Below are 22,772 nucleotides of genomic sequence, written 5' to 3'. Positions count from 1 at the left end.
GGATAGATGGGAGCAGTGCTCCAAAGACAGGTTTGTAGAGCTGGTTACCACCGAGCAAAGGGAAAATGCACCAAGGAATGGATAGATACCACACTAAGCAAAAGTAAAAGAGGGAGAAGGGGGAAAGTACGGGAAGAAATTCTGTTTACTTTTCATTTAACCTCAGCACTATAGCTCCAGTGGATCAACTCTGATGCTGATGGTTTCTTCTTTGTGGCACCTGTCTCCAAGTATCCTGCCACACTACACCATCCTGCCCTAAACTCAGACAGGTACTTTGTCCAATGCAATGTGTCTAATGCACTACTGTACTATATTACTGGAGCAGTCACCACTGTGGTTACCATTACTCTGTGGAAGTGAAGGGGAGCCTCAAAACCTTGGACGATGCCCTTCAACTCAACCACGCTGTTTTCTTGCAGGCTTACCAGATACTATTTATGGCATTTCAGCTGCAGTCTCCCTCCCTTCTCTCCCAGATACCAAACCTGTTAGCCCTAAAAAGAGATGTGGAGCTAGTTTTGCACTCAGATCTCCCAGATTTTATCTTGTGTCTTTGAATCTGGTTTCACACTCATTTCAGACTCACTTCAGCTATTTCTGAATGATTAAAAGGAGTACCAACATGAGTTTCTGGGGAAGGCAAGCACATCTTAGACAACACATAGCCCATACCAAACTTGCCATCTGATTTTCTCTTTTCAAGTGCAACTTACAAAATATTCAAGAAAAGGGTAAATCTGAGTGAGAACACTATGACTATCCTGATCACACTACTCCCATCAGTTCTTTCTCCTTTGGTGCACTTGGTGTCAGCAAAACATGGACATTTGTTAGCTGCATCTCATGGCTGTTTCTCCAAACAAACAAACAAAAAAAAAAAACACAAAACACACACACAGACAAAATTAAAAAAAAAAACCACACATGCAAATAGAACACCCTCTTCCCCCACATTATCACATAAAGTATAGGACATCCTTTTTTAATACCACAGATGGACAGACATTATCTGGAAGCTGAGCTTGCTCCCTTAAAACCAGAGTCTCCCTCAGTCTTAAAGCTTTTACTTGAGTTTTAAAAATGAGCCAGTCAGTTTTCCAAGCCCTTACCCATTTCTTCTTTCCCTATCTCCAAAACAATCACACCCAGTCTCTAAGAAGTGCTCCAAAGAGTTACCAATATATCCACAGCAAGCCAGGATGCTTCAAAAAGAAGTCTAATTCTGATGTTTCTCCTCTATGTAGGCTGACTTCCAGCAAAGAAATTTCCACTTCTGAGCTCCTTCTTATAATGCGGTCAGTATTTTACACTGTTGTACTTCCTCACTGAGTCAAACCTCAGGGACCAATTTGGTATCGAAATCTGCCAAATACCTTCTGGGAAAACACTTCTGAGAGTTTAAAGAGCAGCAAGAACATAGTCATACCATGGAGAAAATGAGGTTGGAAAGCACCCCTGGAGGTCCAGTCTCCTGCTAAAAGGAAGCTAACTTCCAAGATGGACAAGGTTGGTCACGACTTTATCTACATAAGCTTGGATATCTTCAAGTATGGGGATCCCCCAGCTTCTCTGGGCACTGCCAGTGCTTCACCATTTTCATTGTGAGGTGTAATTTCCTTCTGTCCAGTGGAGGTTTCCTTGTTTCAGCCGTGACTCTTGTTCTTTCACTGTGCACTGTGCACAGGCATCTGTGCACTGAATACAGTACTCAAGGTGTGGCCTCACCACAGCAGAGTACAGGGCGATGATCACCTCCCTGGTCCTGCTGGCTGGGGTGATTCATGACACAAGCCAGGATGCCAGGATGCGTGGGCACAATGGCAGCTCAAGTTCAGGCGAGCATTGACCAGCACACCCAGATCCTTTTCCTCTGCACAGCTTTCCAGCCATTCTGCTCCAGGCCTGTAGCTTTGCATAGGGTTGTTGTGACCAAAGTGCAGCACTTGGCACTTACACCTGTTGAACCTCATCTCATTGTCTGTCATGTTTAGCTAGACTAACATTTGTGATGATGGGTGTACGTGATGATAGGGAGAAACATCATGCAAGTAGAAAGTCTTCACATCTAATGTTGTTTACCATGCCTGTCCTGATGGAGATGGCTAAAGCAGACTATATAGGAGTTGAGATTATGAATTAATGTCTTAGGAAAGGTTTATCTAATGTGTTTTTGGTGTTCAGGGAGAGATGAATTGCATCCTCATCTCTTCTGCCTATATTTAAGTATTTTAAGGAAATTTAGGAGGGATGGATGCATCCATGACACCATGATGTAAGTATTTCGACTGCTAGCATGGCTGTCTGGTGGCTTTGAAATAAGATCACTGGAATGATTTCCTTGTGGTTTATAATATAATAGAGTATACAACAGAAACTGAAGCATCAGACTTACTAGGTGGATGAATGAATAGGTGGAATCAAGGTGGTATGGTATAGAGGAAGGCAAGAGATGGAGTCTCTCTTTAAGCATCATTAATGTGTATAGTAAGAATAGTGGATAATGTCTTTATTCCTTGGAACAAAAGGAAGAGTTGGACAAAACAACTTAACGATTTCAGCTAACTGTACACAGTAGACCTGCCTATGAACATACTAGAGAAGAGTTCCCAAATGACCGCAATGAAACAAGAATGGGATTAGTTGTCTTGTGCTCCCCAGGTGAACACATTAAAATGGAAGTAGTAGATTTAACAGGCCTTCTCATAGCACTGCGTATCAAAAAAATACAGAAGGAGGGATCTGGAATTCTGTCAACATCTGAATTAAATACAAATTTGTGTAGGATTTCCATTACCTGCATTGCGCTTCATTTGACCTTAGCTTTTCAGTTTACATATATACCATTCATTGGGAATGTATGCGGTTTATTATCAAAACAGGGGGCAGACATATCTTAGCATTGTGAACTTTAGTTTCAGGCAATGACACTTTTGCATGCTGCAGTTCTGGGTACCATAATGCCTAAATGCATTTTTACAAGGTTCCTTTCAGGTCAGAGTCACAGTAGCATTTCTCTCTCAAACTTGGAGAGATGTCAGTAGGAAGCAGCATAGGCCTTACACTTTTATGCAGTAAGGATACTACAGGCCGTTTCCTCCTTTAGCTGTAAAAGATAATTATTCGTTGTGGCTGAAACTACTTGTCATTAAGCACTTTGCCACACAAGTCATGCAGAAGGACCATGGCACCTTCTGGACAGTGAAGAAGGACAGTGAAGCACCAAAAGGTTGGTTGTGGTTTAACCCAGCTAGAAGCTAAGCACCACACAGCACCACGCCCCATGGGATGGGGGAGAGAATTAAAAAAAATAAATTAAAATGAATGCTTGTGTGTTGAGTTGTGTGTCGTGTGTTGTGTGAGATAGTTTATTAGGACAGAAAAGAAAGGAAAATAATAGTGATAATAGCACTACTACTACGAATGTCTACAAAACATCGTTCTGCAACAATTAAACCATCAGTGTATTATCAACATTATTCTCATCCTAAGTCCAAAACACAGCACCTTACCAGCCACTAGGAGGAAAATTAACTCTATCCTAGCCAAATACCCAGGAAAAAAACAATAAATAAAAAGCAGAAATATCCTTGGGAAAGAGTGATAAGGAGTACACCTAAAAGTCTATTCAGGAAGAAAAACGTATCAAATGTCTTTGGATCAATAACATGATCAATACATGGATTTCTTCCTACCTTCCTTTTAAAAAATGTGTAGATTACATCAGGAGTCTGTCTATTGAGGAAAAAATGTCCCCTTGAAAGCTTATTCCAGGAATTTCTCCACATACGGTTGATGGAAGGGCTGAGGAAAATTATTATCAGTGTCATCTGAGCAGCAGTAACTTTCCTCAATTCCAGGGAGCAGCTTTGGTTGTGTCATACTCTAACAGGTATAGAATAACTTTGTTAAGGCCTTCATATATGGTGATATTGAATGAGAATGATTAAAAATTTACCATTGTCTCTCTGTTTTATTAATGAACATGAACCAAGTTATGCTTTGTTTTGAAGTTTAAAACAGGCCTAATTTATCTGTCGTCTAAACACTCCAATGACAGTGGTCAATAATTCCTTAGTGTGTGTACATATACATATTGATTTATTTATTTTCAACACAAGCTGACTGATGCATACATGGACTGATCTCTGCTCCAAAATATATCATGTTGTAGATGAAATGCTGTGTCTCTTGTGAACAGAAGTTTAGCTTGGTTTACATGATGGTGGGTCTGAGTGCAGACTGATATGTCATCATTCAGTTAAGGAGGAATGTGGAGAATGATCAGCCATTCAAATTGACAGTGTAGTGCAACAGGTTGCAAGTGACCACTAACAATTAAAATACATCAATGGAAGTCGTATGAAGGCAGCTGAAGGATGTCCATGAAGATCATATACTCACAGAACATCCTGAATTGGAAGGGACCCAAAAGAATCTTTGAGTCCACCTCCTGGCTCCACACAGGACCACACAAAAATGAAATCATAATTCTGACAACATTGTCCAAACACTTCTTGAACTCTGGCAGGCTTGGTGTCATGATCACTTCCTTGGGGAGTCTGCTTCAATGCCCGACCACCCTCTTAGTGAAGAACCGTTTCCTAATACCCAATCTGAACCTCCCCTCTCACATCTCCATGCCATTCCCTTGGGTCCTGTCACTGTCCCCAGAGAGCAGAGATATCTCCTGCCCCTCCACTCCCCTCATGAGGAAGCTGCAGCTGCAGGCCTCCCCATGAGGCCTCCCTTCAGACTCCTCTTCTCTAGGCTGAACAAACCAAGTGACCTCAGCCACTTCTCATATGTCTTCCCCTCTAGACTGTATAACATATTTGTTGCCCTCCTTTGGACACTCTCTGATAACTCTATGTAGTGGGTTTATGTGGCAAGACTTTGGTAGCAAGGGGCTGCGGGGGTGGCTTCTGTGAGAAGAATCCAAAAGTTGCCCTATGAGGGTCCCACCCCTGGTCAGAGTTGAGCCAATAAGCAATGTTGTTTGCACCTCTGTGAAAGCATATTTAAGAAACAAAACATAACAAAACTGCTGCACAACAGCAGCTGGGAGAGTGAGGAGGAAGAAACAGCCCTGCCGGCACCAAGGTCAATGAAGAAGGAGGGGGTAGGAGGTGCTCCAAGAGCCAGAGCAGAAGTTCCCCTGCAGCCTGTGGAAAGGACTATGGTAAAGCAGGTTGTCCCTCTGAAGCCCATGGTGTACCATGGTGGAACACATTTCCATGCTGCACCCCATGGAGGACCCCATGGTGGAGCAGGTGGATCTGACCTGAAGGAGGCTGTAGCCCATGGAGAGCCCCCGCTGGAGCAGATTTTAAGGCCGGACCTGTAGCCCATGGAGAGGAGCCCACACAGGAGCAGGTGACTTAGCAGAAGGTGCTGCTCATGGGGGGCCCAGGCTGGAGCAGTCTGTTCCTGATGGATGGACCCTGTGGTACAGGCCCATATCTGAAGCAGTTCTTCAAGAGCTGCTGCCTGTGGGCAGATGCCGCAGGATCAGTTTGGGAAGGACTGCATCCCGTGGGAGGGACCCCATGTAGAGCAGGGGCAGAGAGTGACCATGAAGGAGCAGCAGAGACCAGGTGCTATAGTCAGACCGCAACCCCCATTCCCCTGTGCCACTTGGGGAGAGGAAGTCAAAGAGGATGGATGAGGGGAAGGTGGTTTTGGTTTCTTTCCTTTGTTTCTCACTTCTCTAGCTTATTAGTAATAGGCAAAAAAAATTACTAATCTCCCTACTCTGAGTCTGTTTTTGCCCATCAAAATAATTGCTGAGCAATCTCCTCATCCATATCTCAAACCATGAGCCCTTTACAATGTATTTTCTCCCCCTTTCCCTTTGTGGAAGGGGAATGAGAGAGCAGTTGTGGTGGAGCTTGGCTGCTCACCCGAGTAAAACCACCACACACTATTAACGTTCTGTTCTAGATAGTGTTGCAGAAAGCACAGAGCGATAGAATGATCTACATGGACAGAAAGTGGATTATTTTTTAGGATAGCAGGTATGTCTTTTTTTTAATGTCTTTCTTGTATTGTGGCATGCAAAGCTGCACACAGTCCTCAAGGTGAGGTTGCACCAGTGCAGAGCAGAGCAGGACAATCGCTTCTCTTGACTAGCTAGTAATGCTGTCCTTGATGCACCCCAGGATATGATTGGCCCTTTTGGATGACAGGGCACACTGTTAACTCATATTCAACTTACTATCAACCAAACTCTCCAGATACCTTTCCATGGGGCTGCTCTTCAGCCTCCCATCCCCTAGGCTGTATGAATATCCAGGGTTGCCCTGTCCCAGCTGCAGAATCCGGATGAAGGAGAAGGTTGAGAATCATGAGCAGCCACCCCATCTTCATTTCCAATATAAGGCTGACACAGATTTTTGGGGAATTCACCAAGGTGAATATCAAAGAAGAAATATCAAAGAAGAATATCAAAGGGCAAGTTGCTGAAGAAGAAATACTTTTGAAGTGTGGAACTGGTGGTCAAATGGTTGTGGAAATGATGACCATGCTCCCCAGGTGAGTGAACAGCTAAATCATCAGGAGCAGAGTGAAGATTTGTGTCTTTCAAGTGGAAAGGACAATAGAAAGGATTCCCTGTCCTTGGTCCAGTTGGGAGGATTCATCTGACTGCCCAGCCTGCTGAAAGAACTACATGAAAGGGGGAATTAGCAGTCAATTCAAACCAAAGTTACACAGTGTCTCTGGGGACATGACATGAAGGTGTTGCTTAAAAAACGCAGCTGCTAAGCAAAGTGTCTGGAAGTGCTGACTGCAAAGGTATTTGGAAGGTGTGTTCAGTAGGGTTACCTGATCTTTTCAGTGCTTTTCAGTGCAAATATGTTAAGGGGGACATGACAAACAACATTATACTGCTATCACTAACCATGCTTGTGTGCAGCTACATTTCTGGTAGGCATTTACTGACAATTATCAGAATTAATCGCAGTACAGTTATATTGTAGTCACATGCTAACAAATTTCAACAAACATAACTGTCCTGAATGTATTTGCTATTGCTGTGATTATCATACCTATGTGCCATGATTTACGTAAGCTGTTAAAGATCATTATGTTCTTCATAGAGTCCCAAGTTTCTTTCCTCACTAGCTAACGCTTCACACTTTCCAGTAACAGTAAATGCTTCACATGCTCCCCAAGTGATGTCATATCATAACTGATGTCCTTTTTCGTATCAGTAGAAGAATTGGCGCTGCATTTATCGTCTGTTTTGTCCTGTAGGTTTGGGGCTCTATGTTCAGGATTGCCAGTAGGTGGCTGAGTGATGGTTAAGTGGGCAAGGAGCATCACCTAGCGCATTCTTGTAGTAAATACCCAGAATGTGCCTCACTGTCTGCCCAGGGAAAGTCCATGTCTGGAGTGTTGTGGTTTAACCCAGCAGGCAGGTAAGGACCACACAGATGTTCACTCACCACCCTCCTCCCACCCCACCCCCCTTCCAAAAACGCACACCAAACACACACACAGGAGGATGGGGGGTAGAATTGGGGAAAAAAATGATAAAAGCTTGTTGGTTGAGATAAAGACAGTTTAATAGGAGAGAAAATGAAGGAAAACTAATAATAATAGTAATAGTAGTAAAAATAGTATTAACAAATATAAATAATAATGATAAGAGGATATGGAAAGCAAGTGATGCACAATGCATCACTCATCACCTGCTGACTGATGCCCTTCCCATGCCATCCCCAAGCAGCGGCCCCAGCCCTCACTCTGGCCAGCCATCCCATATTTATTATTCAGCGTGACATCATACGGTATGGAATACCCTTTTGGCTGTTTGGGTTAGCTGTCCTAATTCTGTCCACTCCCAGCCCAGTTTCTTGTGCACCCCCAGCCTCCTCAATGGCAGGCTAGAGTGAGAAGCTGAAAAGTCCTTGTCTTAGTATAAGCACTGTTCCACAACAACTAAACCATTGTTGTTTTATCAACATTATTCTCATCCTAAATTCAAAACACAACACCATACCATATGAAGAACATTTACTCTGTCCCAGTCGACACAAGGACACAGAAACGGGCCCCTTCCTAGGGTTTTCCCAGCATTGCAGATGAGCATAATAATAACCCTGATGATTCCCTCCCCATGACTGTAAAGACTTTAGAGGGAAATGAAGATGAAGGAAAACACCTAGGAGGTCCATAGAAATCCTGGGATGGATAGGCGACTCAAAATGGTGATTCACCCACACTCTAACATGTTTCTGTTAGGCCATGATGGACCGTGTCTGGAGATGCTGATGACAGGCACAATTAGAAGAGGCTATCTCCAACTCTCACTCCCACCCAAACCAAACATGCCGGAGGCTGTGAACTGTTCAGGAGTTCAGCATGCTACAAATGCAGCTCACCTAGTAGAAGATATCTGAAAAGCAGTGAGGGTTCATCTGTTATGTAAAACCCCAACTGACAGCAGCAGTGGGATCCCAGCATGGCAGGTAAATTTAAGCTGTGTTTTGTGGTCCTGTTTTATTCCACGAATGCTGATGGTCTGAAGCACAAGGCATGTGTTGAGCTCAGAGCCTAAAAACACTCAGCTCCTGTTGAGGGATTTTTGAAACAGCAAAGATCCCATGGCTTGCTGCATCTGAGCAAACCAAGCTACCAGGATGACTAAGAGAAGTTCCCATGACAGTGTTCCCACATCACCCAGCTGAGGAATTTAGAAAAATATTGTTGCCAGTAGTTGGCTTCAAGGACAAGGTCTACGTGACTGCTAATCACAAGGGGGTTGTTTTCTTGTAGTTGTTTGTCTGAGTGCTTTTGACCAATAATCTTGTGTGAGACACTATCCGCCCCTGTTAAGTTCACTATAAAAGTCAGGCTATTCGGGTAATAAAATGGAGCATGATCTGACCATACTAGTGTCTGTCAAGTTTTCGGCCGCTTTTCCTGCAACAAGCTCCACGCTGCTCTCGAGGAGGGTGTTGGCTGCCTCCAGGCATTTGTCCAGCTGGGACGCTGCAATGAGGGAGAGATAGGGGCACCATGGGAGTAAGGCAGGAAGAAAGGTCCACAGGCAGAAAGAAGAAAGGGGACACAGGACTCCCAGGAAACAGTGGTCCTGAAGAGGTCCACTATTAGGCCTCTAGTAGGCCTCACTGGAGAGAGCAGGGAGGAAGCCGTTCTGTGGAGATCTGGAAAACGAGACTCACCAGCTCGGCTGCACAGCCAGGTCACAGCCTTGGCCTCCAGCAACTCACATAGGCCTTGATAATACCTGTTTTTCTTCTGCAGCCAGGTCACAGCCAGTACTGTGGCCCAGATGCTTGGCTCTGTGACCTGTAGAAGAACAATGACTCAGACCCGCTGACATTGTTGAGCACCTCTTCCTTTGTGATTCTGGTTCCTGACCCCTCCACTCACATCTGGGTGCCCTGGGATTCCAAGGGGTTCCACCAGCCAAGGTGTTCCCACTGCCCCAAGTCTACACCCTGGCACCACAAAGGATTATCCCCTTACCTCACCAGGCATCTTTCCCTTGATTTCAGCCTCATCGACTTGCAGTGCAGAAGCTAAGCTTGAGCTGAGGGTCCAAGAGCCATCTACATTCTGCAGTGCGACCAGCTCCTGACACTCATCAATGGCTTTGCTGACCCATGGCCAAAAAATTTGAGAGGACAAAACAAAATTGGGATCCACACTCTCGAGAGAATAAATAGATCGTGGCGGTGATTTAGGTGCTGTGGGAAAAAATGTAAACTGGAGGGTTTGAGGAATCACAGGAAAGCTGGCCCCTCTCTACTCCCCTGTGCTCTGAGAAAATGCCCAGAACACTGTGATCTTCTTTGGGCAATTACCTGCAGGCTGAGGACCTCCCTGCATATCTCCAAAATATTCCTATCATCAACCCTTTCTGGACATCCCTAATTCATCCTTATTCTCCTAGCTTTCCTGCCCAGCCATGTCCCCAAACCCTCTCTTGATATCCTTAGAACATATCTCATCCAAATGTGCATTCATGATGCAGCACTGGTCCTGACCTGTCTCTGGGTGTCCCTGACCTGGGTCCCATAATTGCTGAAGGACTTTAAGCTTTAAGCATGATTAGCGGAAAGGTTAAAGGCAAAATTCATTAGTTTTCAGACCAAGAGCAAACATGGAGAGTGACAACATAACCCTCTTGTCAGACATTTAATTAATCCCTAAATCTCCTGTCTGGATCAAGATCCCATACCTTTTGAGTGAGCCCCATTCTGAGCCAAGGCAGCAATGTCATGGGTTAGACGCTGGATGGCAAACCATGACTCCTGTACTGCAGTCAGCCAGCCAGGTGGGATGAAGATGCTCTTAGGAAAGCAAGAAGAGCTGCAAATGGAGCCACGTAGTTGAAGGATCTGGCAGGCAACCAGTGACTGGTGGGGTGGCAGCAGTGCCAGGGGCCCTTTGAAGGAAACAGGGAAAGAGACTGAATTAAGCCCATGGGAACGGAGTACCTGGTGGTGATGGGGCCTACCCCATGAGACTGGGGGTGCCCTGTGGTTGGGGTTCTGGCTCCTGTGGAATGAGAACATCCCATGGAGACACCCCTCCAGATCTTTCCCCCAAGCATCTTTCCTTACCTTGGTACCAGGTAACCCACTGAGATGTGCGAACCCCCACATAACTGGTGAAGGGGCAGATGATCCCTGAAGTCAGGCTGATCTCGACTGCGCGTTGCCTTGGTTCATCCCCTGACCCACTCACAACGTCTGCCAACAACATCCCGAGCAAGCACCTTGCAGCCAGACGATGACCTGCCAGCCTGGGGACAGAGTGGGGTGAGGCCCAACTACCTGGCTTTTCTCCGTGCTGGAGAAAGGTGGACAGAGATTGGTCCTGGACACCTAGGTTCTCTCCCTTCAGGGGTAAGAATGGGTAGAGGGAAGATGTGGATGCATGGGTCCCCTGTCTGCAGTGAAATGAGGTCCAGGTGCATGAGTCCTATCCCTGTGGGTTCAAAGCAGGGAAGGAGAGCATGCTTGGACACTTGGGTTCTCTCCCAGTTTGGGATGGTACGTGGAAGGTGGGAATGAATAAACAAGCTATCTGTTTCCTTTCTCAGCTGGAGTCCATGTGTAGGACAGGCTCTCACCGGCCATCTCCCTGTGGGCATAGTGGGAACGGGATCGTGTGAGCGACATTCTGGCCATTCAGGCTGAACTGCAAGGTCAAGACACCAGTGGCCACTTTCTTATCCTGGTAACACATGGAAAGATACTGGAGGTTACTGGAAATACATGATTGCTGCTGGGAGGTACTGGGAAATTACTCAAAGATTACTAGTAGTTAATGCAAGGTTATTAGGAAGTAACTGGAAAAAAACATAGTGGCAGCTCTCACCTGGGCTTCTCCACGAATCTTTGCATAGAGATGGATGTGTTCACCCTGAAAGATGGACTGAGGTGTGCCTCCCAGCACCTCAGCCTCCAGGCCAAGGGGCAGAGTCCAGCTCAGAGAGACTCCCTCAGCTGCTGGCTTAAGGGCTCTTTTCAAGCAGTTCAGCACCTGGGTAGAAAGGGCAAGACACCACACTTTGGGAGCTCCATTAGAGTTCAGCATACGGCCCCTCTGTCTGAATTCCTTGGATAGCACGGGGATGTGTGGGGTGCCAGATGGCTTCCCTGGTAGCAGTCAGGTCTGTGCCATGGGGGGGAGAAGTTCAGGCATCTGGGTTTTCTGTGGGGTGGGGCAGTGGGGTAGAGAGTTAGGGAAAGACTGGGTGCCTGGGTTCCTTGGGGCAGCTGGGTCTTGGCTACCACAGATGGGCAGTCCAGGTGCCAGGGTTACTGGAAAGTAGTGTATCTGTGGAAAGAAGGGAACGAACCAGGGCTCCTGGGTTCCTACCACAACTGCCAGTTCTTTGTCAGATTTGACGTAGGTAGCTTCACCCCTTGTCTCCCTGGCCAGAGTCATGGCCAGGGCAGCACTGTCCTCAGAGAAGCAGAAGGAGAAACACCTATGGTGGAAGCAGGGAAAGGTGTCAGAAATAGGAGCCAGAGATGGATGCACGCATGTAGGAAAAGAGTTGGAGAAGACAGGCTGGAGTTTTAGGCAGGGGAACAAATCTAGGGTGCAGAACAAGGGGCAGGAGGAAGAGTAAGGAGTGGAGTGAGGAATTGGGGTTGGAGCTGGGGTTAGACAGGAGGTGGCAGGGAAGAGCTGGAGCTTGGGGCAGAGCTGAGACCAGTATGGTGGGGCTGGGGCAGAGCTTGGGGGCACATCAGGGTGTACAAATCCCTCCTCACTTTGTGATGGGTACCTTGGGTGTGGGAGTATTAAGTAAAGACTCCCCTGTGGAGGCTTGACACAGGACAGAGCTGCGCAGGGTGGGAAGGGTCTCTGGGACACTGAAGGGGTTCAAGGATTCAGACAGGTGAACAGGGGCCCTCATCAATGATGGGAGGGGATCAAGGGATGACTAAGGACTGGGGGCAGAGAGTTCCAATTACCGGTGGCTGTTGCGATGATGGCAGACCTCAGCAGCAATGGCTTCCTTGTCAGGAGGTAGCCCAGTCATGAAGATGAAGAGCTGGGAGATAGGAGACATAAATGAATGGTGACACCTTGCACAAGACCCCAAAATGGGGACAGCAGGTCCCCAAAAGGGACCCAGGTGAGAGAGACCCTGTAGAGATACTACCCCCAAGGAGAGATATCCATTCTCTCAGGGGACAGAACCCCCCCGAGATATGGACCCACCTTTTTTTCCTTTCCCCCACATAGTCTGTTCACCTTGGACCAGGACACCCCTTGTGTCACTCCTTCCCCCCACACTCTGTGCTCCTCGGGGACACCTATCCCACCACTCCTCCATGCTCCTGTGCCCAGACCTGTCGTGCATGTCCGTGGGGCTGGGGCGTATTGTAGATTGTGCGAAGAGTTCCAAGCAGGTCAGCATCACCCAGACAAGAGCTGGTGGACGGGATGCGTTGCATTGCCTTGGTCAGGTTGTCTTGGGTATATTCAACACTTTGCCTGCAGCAGGCACAACATGTTTGCAGAGCACATCACCCTGTGCTGGCCGTGGTGCTCCCCAAGACTCACCCCCATAGCTATATCTTCTGCAAGATCCTGCCCCATAGGAGGTCTTAAAGAGACCTTGCCTCATAGTTCCTACAAGATTTTGCTCAACAGAACCCCAATAAATGCTCTCCCATGGTGCCACAAAGATCCTGTCCCCAGAATCCAGTCCTGCCCTCCAGCACCCAGCCATGCACTCCAGTACCCAGCCTTGCCCCATACCAATCTGCCTATTTCAGAAAATCCAGACCTATCCTCCAGGATCTTGCTCTGCCTCACAGCAACCAGTCAAGCCCCACAGCATCCAGCCCTACTCGCCAGCATCTAATCCAGACACATAACACCCAGCCTGCCCCATGTTTGCTCACGGATAGATGCCCACAGATGTTGCTCCATAGCAGTAGATGTTGAAGTAGCAGCCCAGGGGAAGGCTTTTGAGAAGGAAGAGCAGGGATTCCTGTGGAAAGAAACTGCAGGCAGGTCTTAGGAGGTACCAGTGGTGGATACAGATGCCCTTGCCCTTATCTTGGTCTGGCTAAAGCCTCTGGACTCCTCTGGATGACCCCAGCCAGTGTCCTGACCTCTCCTAGGCACCCAAGATATTCCAGGACCCTTTCAGAGCCCACCATTGCCCCTACCCACCCTGTTTCCCCCTGTCTCCACCCCCCCCCCCATGTCTGTGTCTCAAACATCTGCCCTGGCTTTGTTCCCTCTCAGCTTGCTCCCCAAATCGAGTTTGGTCCCTGTTCTGTGGAGGTACCTGTGCACGCTCAAGGAAAGTGGTGTCCAGAAGGAAGATGAACTCCCCAGACTGGCACTGCCCAGGCATTGCATCAGGGATGCTGGGTGATAGAGTCACCAACACGAGGGGGTCACCAAGCAGGGAGCCTGGAGGAGGTATAGGGTGGGGATAAAGCCCAATTATGCCCAGTTAGAGACCCCTCTCCTCATCCTGGTTCTGATCCTCATTGTGCCCTCAGCTTACACCATCCCAGAGCTCCTGATAACCCACACTGGTGCCTTGTTACCCTACTGTAATGTACACAAGCTGCACAACACATTGCCCCCAGTACTCCAGCCCAGTGGCTCTAATACAGGTTACCCAGTAAGCCCTAATATAGGGGTCCTCATAGCCATCCTGGTACATCTAATACCTCATCACAATGTCCCCAGCACCTCACTGTGGAACCCTAGGACACACACTATCCCATCTGAATGCCTCCTATCTTTGTCCAATGAAGCCTCTCACCCCACAATCCCCAGTGTCCTCCTGTGCCTCAATGACTCCTGTTACTCAGAGGTGCCCCCACGTTCCATCCCCAGATGAACTCACCAACGGGGGCCCCAGGGTCTCCCTTCTCCACCACAGCACTGACTTCAGTGGGGTCTCCATAATACACAAGCAGCTCAAAATCATCTCTTGGAGGGGTCTCAGCCAGTGAGACCTAGAGAAGGGATGCCTGGTCATACACAGGAGGAGGAGGCCCAGGCCCAGCATTAGGCCAGGAGCACAAGCACCAATCCCAGCGCATCTCCTTTTTCTCAGTGATGACGCCACTTGCCCGCTATCCCCAGGATCCTGGCCCTCAGGAGGCCATCAGTGATGACGCCACTTGCCCAGTATCTCCAGGATCCTGGCCCTCAGGAGGCCATACCTGTGCAGCGCTGTGGTCCTGGGCAGTGTAGATCAAAGGAGTAAGAGCACAGTTGGCCTCGGCATTGACCACACCACGGGGTGACTGCAGGCTGGCGGTGAGCAGCAGGCTGTAGTAAGGCTTGTTATTGTGACAATTCCAGGCTGCAGGGAGAAACATGGTACTGACAATGACACAGTCTCTCTCTTGAGTGCATGTGGGATTTGGCATCTATATATAAGACATATGAGGATAACTAGGGATTGTCGATAAAGTGTACAGAGGGGTTCCAGTGTCTGTGTACGTGAAATGTGTGGGGGAGGTGTGGATCCGTTTCAAGGGACACAGGAAGGAAGAGTGGATCTGTTCATGGGTTGCATGGGGGAAAATGTGTGTCTCTTTCTTTGTGGGTACAAAGAAAGTTTGCATTAGATCTGCTTGTAAAGTATATGGGGAAGCTCTGGTCCTTCTGTAGAGTGTGTGACTGGGAGGGAAGGTTCCTTATGGGGTTACTCACTGTAGTAGTTCCAGTGAGGATGCAGCGTGGCTGGCAACAAAAACTGGGCTGCTCCACCTAGCTTCCGTGGCAGCTCTTGGACATAGCGTAAGGTCACGACCATCTCCTTGCCAGGGGACAAGGAACCCAGGAAGCAGGCAAACACCTCGCCTGAACGCTCAGACTGATGCTGAAGGTACTCCCAGTTCTCCTGGCCCTTTGTAGCCTTGTGCAGCTGCTGGGTCTGGATGGAAAGGGGAGGGACAAAAAGCTGATCCCCAGGCAGACCATGGGCTGCTCATTCCATGCCCCTCTGGTGTTTGCCCCCATTCCTTCCTGAATGCTGGTACCTCATCCTGCAGCAAGGCCTGAACCTTGGCATCCTCATTTAAGGCCTGGAAAGAGTAGATGGTCATGTGGGGGGCGAGGGGGAAGACAAAGATGACTTCTGAGGAGGTACGACTCTTGTTCTGGTAGATCAGTTCAGAGGCCACATCAGCCACATAGTCCTGGATGGCAACATCCACCACTGCACTACAAAGGGGTACTGGGCACAGGGGTATATGGAGATCCTTCCCCAGCAAAAAGGATGCTGGTGCTGTTGGGAGAGATGCAACCTTTCCATCAGAACACATGAATGACACAAGGAGAGAGTTGGAGCTGCTTCAAGTGTGTGTTCCCACCCAGGAAATTAAAACTAGGTGGCCAATGAACAGTACACAATGACAGATTCTCCCCTCCTAATGGCAAAAGGGGATCCTAAGTCTTTATCCATGGATCATGTTTAACATTGTTGAAGGTCTAGCATGAGCCTGCCACAGAACAGTGTCTACTTCTACATCTCAGCTTCCTTTTTCCTCCATACCTCTGTCCCCCACCCTGATCCTGTAGACCCCTTGACCATTCCAATCCGTGTTTCCCTCTGGGAAGATCCAGCCTATTCTCCCTCTTTCTTTACCCTCCTTTGGGAGCATTCCCAAAATATCCCTGTCTGACCCACAGCTCACCGCCACTGACGTAGGATTTTTCTAGAAGTCCAAAGCTCTCACGCCACATTTCTGGAGACCTGTAGACAGGAAGGGGTCTCTTGTAAGAGGAGATACCACCAGGTAGCCTTTATCTGGTGAAGATTCCTTGCTGTTTCCCCAGTCCTATGTATGTGGCTGAAGGCCCTAACCCACCAGGTACAGCCAGAGCAAACCCAGGGATTCAGAAATCCCTGTTTGTAAAGACTGTGCAATGACTCTGCAGTGAAGAGGTCTGCATCCCATTCCCATCATGGGAGAATCTTGAAGAGAACTGAGAGATAGCAACAGGAGACAGAGGAAAGCAAGAGTAGCTGTCTGTAATTTTATTGTGATGAACAATCCATGTCTGGATGAACAGGATGGCAGATGGGATCCATTTTGGGACAGACAGATGAAGAGATGGACAAAGAGAGACATGAGATTTTTTGTTGAAGTAGATGAATAGATGGAACAATGGATGGATAGGTGGAAGGGTCCATTTTAGAAGGGATGAGTGCAGACCCACCACAGGCAGTTTTGTGTGAATGCTGCTGCACAAGAGACAGCACCTGTGAGCATATATTCATGGAGTAGCTTGCAAGGACAGGCTGAAAGGCCAGGAAATGTGGGGGGAAATGGCAGAGAGAAATGAAGGCAGGGTCAGGTATTCCATGGTGACAGAGCAAATCCTAGAAAGGCACTGGGGGGAGTGTGCAGGTAAGTTATGTTTGGTTGCCTTCTGCCCAAGTGCCTAGAGGTGAATGGGACTCCACCACCTGTATCCCAAAGTCACCCATATAAGTTTCTCTGATTACAATACACTTGCCTCACTTTCTCCTGTTCTGGGGTGGCAGGGTCAGCAGCATCAGAAAAATCCCCACCCCACCATTATGCTGACAGTATGGACAAAGAAACCAAATAGGGTGTTTTCTTTCTTCTTCCTTGCGGAAGTAGGGCTGAGTGATGGGCAGAGGGATGGATTGAACAGGAGCAAGCTCTTCCCAGTGATGGAGGACAATGAACAGACAACAGGGAGAAAATAACAAAACGTAAAACAGACAAGCAGGCACTCACCAGAATAACAGCCGTCAGCTGGGAGAGACAGACAATCAGATGCACTGAAGAGATAGAAGAGGAAGGGGAAGAGGCAGTAAGAGGCAAACAACAGGCAAACGGAAGGGACGGAAGAGGAAGAGATGGAGAGACCGAGCAAGAGATGTTCAGGCAAACGGGAAGATGCAGGGCCACGGAGATGGAGAAGCGTCTGCGATGTGGAGAGAGTCGGAGGGACGCAAGGGCGGATGGACAGGCAGGGGAAGGCGGGCAGGGGCGGGGAGAGGCCGTCGGGGACGCCAAGCTCCTCCCGTGCGGCCGGAGGGTCTGGCTGCCCTGGGGACGGGCAGGGCCGTGCGTCTCGGGAAGCCTGGGGGGCTGCGGGGCGAGGAGGGGCGCGGGGACACCCCAGGTGGACGGCACTTAGTGGGGGTCCCTGGGGACCCCTCTCCCGCCAAGTCCCACCTCGGAAGCGAAAGTGGCGGTGGGCAAGGAAGGGTCTGCATGCAGACTGCGTTGCTGCAGCCAGTGCAGCCTCCACGCATTGTTCCCAACAGCGCCTGAACGGGAAGGGTAAGCGGGGCAGGGAACGTCATCCCTCACCGCAGGCTTGTATAGGCTGTGCCCAGCACTAGCTGCCTCCAAGGACAGTGCTGCAAATCCCTCAGCAGAACTGCTCCTGGCCAAGCAGTGTCTGCCAAACCTCCCCACACTGCCCAGCTCTTCAGCTCAGTCCTCACTTCTGGTGCAATGAGCATTAGCTGCCAAAGGCCTCGTGCAGCCAGGCTGGTGTCTTGTGTGACAGCACTCCTCCCTCCACAGTCCTGTCCCACTGCCAGGCCTGCAGCACTGGCTGCAGATTTGGAGGATTGTCTCAAGTCCTTACATGGATTAGTGGCAGGCTGTTTAATTGGGTTAGAGATTGTGAAGCCTCAAACCCAACATTCTGGCTAGCTGAATAAAGGAGAGAATTGGTAGACAAGCTCAGACTCACACACCTCCTTTTCACTGGTATGTTGCCTCTGCGGGATTGGAATACTCTGACTCCACCTTCCTCTCATAATATAGCTCCATGCTTATACCACCCAGGCAGCAGTTTGAGACAACACACCTCATTTGTGGTCTATGGATGCCTAGGAGGCCAAATTACACTTGACTTCAGATGATCCCGCAGCACAACTCTCAATTGTCAACCAAACCTGGGCAGTTTTCTTCAAACTGCCTCTATGTATTGGTGTGCTCCTCAGACAAGATGACATCAAGGGCTATGCTGATGGTGTCACAGCCTTGATCATCACAGACAATTCTAGTTGCCCTTTTTTCAAATTGTGCCACAGTGAGACCAGCCTCATTACACTTATAGAGATCAAGTCCTTTAACGAAATGGGTGAACATGCCATTGGGAGATTACTACCTTCAAGTACCGGTTGAACACCTCACGTTGTCTCCAATTGACTTGGTGCAATTGAATCATATAAAATATCCTGAGCTAGGAGGAACTCACAAGGATCGTTAAGTCCGATTCCTGGCTCCACACAGGACTCTTAAAAATTAAACCTTATCTTCCACCTGCATCAAGGTACTGCACCTGGGTTGGGGCAATCCCAGATATGAGCACGGACTGGGAGAAAAACTCATTGAGAGCAGCCATGCAGAAAAGAACTTGGGGATTCTCGTGGATGAAAAGCTTAACATGAGCCAGCAGTGTGCACTTGTAGTCCAGAAGGCCAAGGGCATCCTTGGCTGCATCAACAGTAAATATGATGTAGAAAGTATAAGAAAGCCAAACTCTTCTGAATTGGCCAGGTGGGGAACTCAAGGGCATCTCAAACTGTATACAAGCCTGTATCCTATTTTTGTTATAGGGTAAACTCGAGGTTTCACTCCAAAAGAATAAACAAATGCTGATAAAACAATGGTGATCAGAGGATTGTGATGTGTGAGTGTACTCAGCAAGTGGCAGGGAGAAGAACTTGTGAGGTAGAGGGTCAGTGCCAAGGAGCCATTTGTTTAGTCTGTTTTGTCTCCTTTGTAATGAGGAATTGTGGAATGATAGAATCAGAGTATGTTTTGGGTTGGAAGGGACCTTAAAGATCATCGAATTCCCCCTACCCCCCACCCTTCTCCCCTTCTCCCCCTCCCCCCCCCCCCAGGGGGGAAGCATTCCACTAGACCAGGTAGCTCAAAGCCGCATCCAACCTGACCTTAAGTGCTTTCAGGGCTGGGGCAGGAGATAAAGAACACTGTGTTCACTATGTTGTCATACCAGTCATAAAGTGAAATATTGTAGTTCCCTACTTGGAACATCCTCAGAAGTAGAAGGACATCAAGAAAAGCCATTAAGCCCATGGGTTTGGTTGCACTGAGCAGAGAAAGGGGTGTTCAAAGGCTTATATAACAGTGGACTGGGGCTGAGATGCAACATTTAAGCCAGTACATAAATCCAGAGATGACCTGGATCATGATGGAGGGGACGGAGCTGTGAGTTAGGATGGAGCCTGTCAGCAGGCTTGTGATAAACATCTCAGGCACATGTATTGCCATCAGAGTGTCTTGGCTGGTCACTATGATGGAGGCCTGGAGAGCAGGTCCTGTGCATCTGCCAGTCTCTTGCAAACATGAGTTTGCGTAGGTGGATCCATGGAATTTCCTCTCCACATTCTGTGTGGGATGGATGTCGTGGTTTAACCCGGCCGGCAGCTAAACACCACGCAGCCGTTCGCTCACCCTCCCCCCTCCCTCTCTGGGACGGGGGAGAGAAATGGAAAGTGAAGCCCGTGAGTTGAGATAAAGACAGTTTAATAAGACAGGAAAATAATAATAACAAAAATAATAATAATGATACAATAGTGATAATACGAAAGTAATAATAGTATGTACAAACAAGTGATGCACAATGCAATTGCTCACCACCCGCTGACCGATGCCCAGCCTAACCCCGAGCAGTCCGGCCCCCTCCCCCCGGCTAGCCACCCCTATATATTGTTTAGCATGACGTCAGATGGTATGGAATACCCCTTTGGCTAGTTTGGGTCACCTGTCCTGGGTCTGTCCCCTCCCAGCTCTTACTGCACCCCCAGCCTGCCCGCTGGCAGGACAGAGCAAAAGGCTGAGATGTCCTTGGCTTAGTATAAGCACTGCTCTGCAACAATTAAAGCATTGGGGTGTTATCAGCACTCTTCTCATCCTAAGCCAAAACACAGCATTCCACCAGCTACTAGGAAGAAAATTAATTCTGTTCTAACTGAAACCAGGACATCTATCCACCCCTTATTCCATACCATTTATGTCATGCTCAGGTTACACTCTTTTCCATACATTCTAATTAGTCACCTATAGTAATCATGGTAGTGATAACATACAGTATAATATACTAATTAACATGGTACAATTCAGTTCATGGGCTATTCTCACCCAGTATTAAATCTCCTTGAGGTACACACCGGACCTCTCCGTTCTTTTGCATCACCCACCAAGTGTATCCAGGTCCCTGAGCGAAAACAATTCCACGAATAGGTTTGCCTTTTCCTGAGGCAGGAGTAGCCCAGACTGTTTTACCCAGCATATTTTTTACATGCACTACAGGAACTTTATCCCCATCTACAGTACGTAACAGGTTTGATTGGGCAGGTCCAGCTCGGTTGGTAGATCCCCTAGTATTGACTAACCAGGTGGCCTTTGCCAAATGCGTATCCCAGTTTTTGAACGTCCCAGCGCCCATTGCTTTCAATGTAGTCTTTAACAGGCCATTGTATCGTTCAACTTTCCCGGAGGCTGGTGCATGATAGGGGATGTGATACACCCATTCAATACCATGTTCTTTGGCCCAAGTGTCTATAAGGTTGTTTCGGAAGTGAGTCCCATTGTCTGACTCTATTCTTTCTGGGGTGCCATGTCGCCATAGGACTTGCTTTTCAAGGCCCAGGATGGTATTCCGGGCGGTGGCATGAGGCACCGGGTATGTTTCCAGCCATCCGGTGGTTGCTTCCACCATTGTAAGTACGTGGCGCTTGCCATTACGAGTTTGAGGGAGTGTGATGTAATCAATCTGCCCGGCCTCTCCATATTTATATTTCAGCCACCGTCCTCCATACCAAAGAGGCTTTGACCGTTTGGCTTGCTTGATTGCAGCACATGTTTCACAGTCATGAATAACCTGTGCTATAGCGTCCATGGTCAAGTCCACCCCTCGATCACGAGCCCATCTGTATGTTGCATCTCTACCTTGATGGCCTGAGGTGTCATGGGCCCATCGGGCTATAAATAATTCACCTTTATGCTGCCAATCCAGGTCCACCTGAGCTACTTCAATTTTAGCAGCCTGATCTACCTGCTGGTTGTTTTGATGTTCTTCAGTAGCCCGATTCTTGGGCACATGAGCATCTACGTGGCGTACTTTCACAGCCAGGTTCTCTACCCGAGCAGCAATATCTTGCCACAATGCAGCAGCCCAGATGGGTTTGCCCCTACGCTGCCAGTTGTTTTGCTTCCATTGCTGTAACCATCCCCACAGGGCATTTGCTACCATCCATGAATCGGTGTAGAGATAGAGAACTGGCCATTTTTCTCGTTCAGCAATGTCTAAAGCCAGCTGAATGGCTTTCACTTCTGCAAACTGACTTGATTCACCTTCTCCCTCAGCAGCTTCTGCAACTCGTCGCGTAGGACTCCATACAGCAGCCTTCCATCTTCGATGCTTCCCCACAATACGACAGGACCCATCAGTGAACAGGGCATATTTCTTTTCATTCTCTGGTAACTGGTTGTACAGCGGGGCTTCTTCAGCACGACCCACCTCCTCCTCTGATGATATCCCAAAGTATTTGCCTTCTGGCCAGTCCATGATCACTTCCAATATTCCTGGGCGACTGGGGTTTCCTATTCGAGCCCGTTGAGTAATCAGTGCAACCCACTTGCTCCATGTAGCATCAGTTGCATGATGCGTAGAGGGGACCCTTCCCTTGAACACCCAGCCTAGTACTGGCAATCGGGGTGCTAGGAGGAGCTGCGCTTCAGTACCGACCACCTCCGAAGCAGATCGAACTCCTTCATATGCTGCCAATATCTCCTTTTCAGTTGGAGTATAGCGGGCCTCAGATCCTCTGTATCCCCGACTCCAAAACCCCAGAGGCCGACCTCGAGTTTCCCCAGGTTCTTTCTGCCAGAGGCTCCAGGTGGGGCCATTCTCCCCGGCTGCAGTGTAGAGCACATTCTTTACATCTGGTCCTGTTCGAACTGGCCCAAGGGCTACTGCATGGGCTATTTCCTGCTTGATTTGTTCAAAGGCTTGTCGCTGTTCAGGGCCCCATTCAAACTCATTCTTCTTACGGGTTACTTGGTAGAGCGGGTTTACAATTAGACTGTAATTTGGGATGTGCATTCTCCAAAACCCCACAACACCTAGGAAAGTCTGTGTTTCTTTTTTGTTAGTTGGTGGAGACATAGCTGTTATTTTGTTGATCACATCCATTGGGATTTGACGACGTCCATCTTGCCATTTTATTCCTAAAAACTGGATCTCTCGTGCAGGTCCTTTGACTTTAT

The 22,772-nt window shown here is 48.2% G+C and overlaps 1 protein-coding gene across 1 annotated transcript; it reads right to left on the bottom strand.

Annotated features, from left to right (window-relative positions):
* Positions 1-7,543: 7,543 nt before the first annotated feature.
* On the bottom strand, positions 7,544-17,481 carry LOC119714016 (von Willebrand factor A domain-containing protein 5A-like). Its single transcript, XM_072028882.1, has 18 exons — positions 17,250-17,481; positions 16,176-16,234; positions 15,519-15,766; positions 15,190-15,412; positions 14,694-14,836; positions 14,372-14,483; positions 13,799-13,926; positions 13,407-13,495; positions 12,849-12,993; positions 12,468-12,547; positions 11,863-11,974; positions 11,359-11,523; positions 11,111-11,214; positions 10,599-10,780; positions 10,214-10,420; positions 9,499-9,719; positions 9,192-9,318; positions 7,544-8,997 (listed from the first exon to the last, which is right to left on the bottom strand). Exons 2-18 carry the CDS (start codon positions 16,222-16,224, stop codon positions 8,861-8,863), a joined length of 2,472 nt encoding a protein of 823 aa, XP_071884983.1. The 5' UTR covers positions 16,225-16,234; positions 17,250-17,481; the 3' UTR covers positions 7,544-8,860.
* Between the last annotated feature and the right edge of the window lie 5,291 nt (positions 17,482-22,772).

This window comes from Anas platyrhynchos, chromosome 28 (assembly GCF_047663525.1).
Source record: "Anas platyrhynchos isolate ZD024472 breed Pekin duck chromosome 28, IASCAAS_PekinDuck_T2T, whole genome shotgun sequence".
NCBI lineage: Eukaryota > Metazoa > Chordata > Aves > Anseriformes > Anatidae > Anas > Anas platyrhynchos.
The sequence above is the reverse complement of the archived record's forward strand: the minus strand, read 5'-3'. Positions and strand labels throughout refer to the sequence as shown.

Coding starts and splice junctions, on each gene's coding strand:
- LOC119714016 (XM_072028882.1), bottom strand. CDS start 16,224: ATGTGGCGTGAGAGCTTTGGACTTCTAGAAAAATCCTACGTCAGTGGC. Junction 11,524..11,862: donor ACAAAGAACTGGCAGTTGTG/GTAGGAACCCAG, acceptor CTTTCTACCCAG/GTGCTGAACTGCTTGAAAAG. Junction 9,720..10,213: donor GAATGGGGCTCACTCAAAAG/GTATGGGATCTT, acceptor TTTTTCCCACAG/CACCTAAATCACCGCCACGA.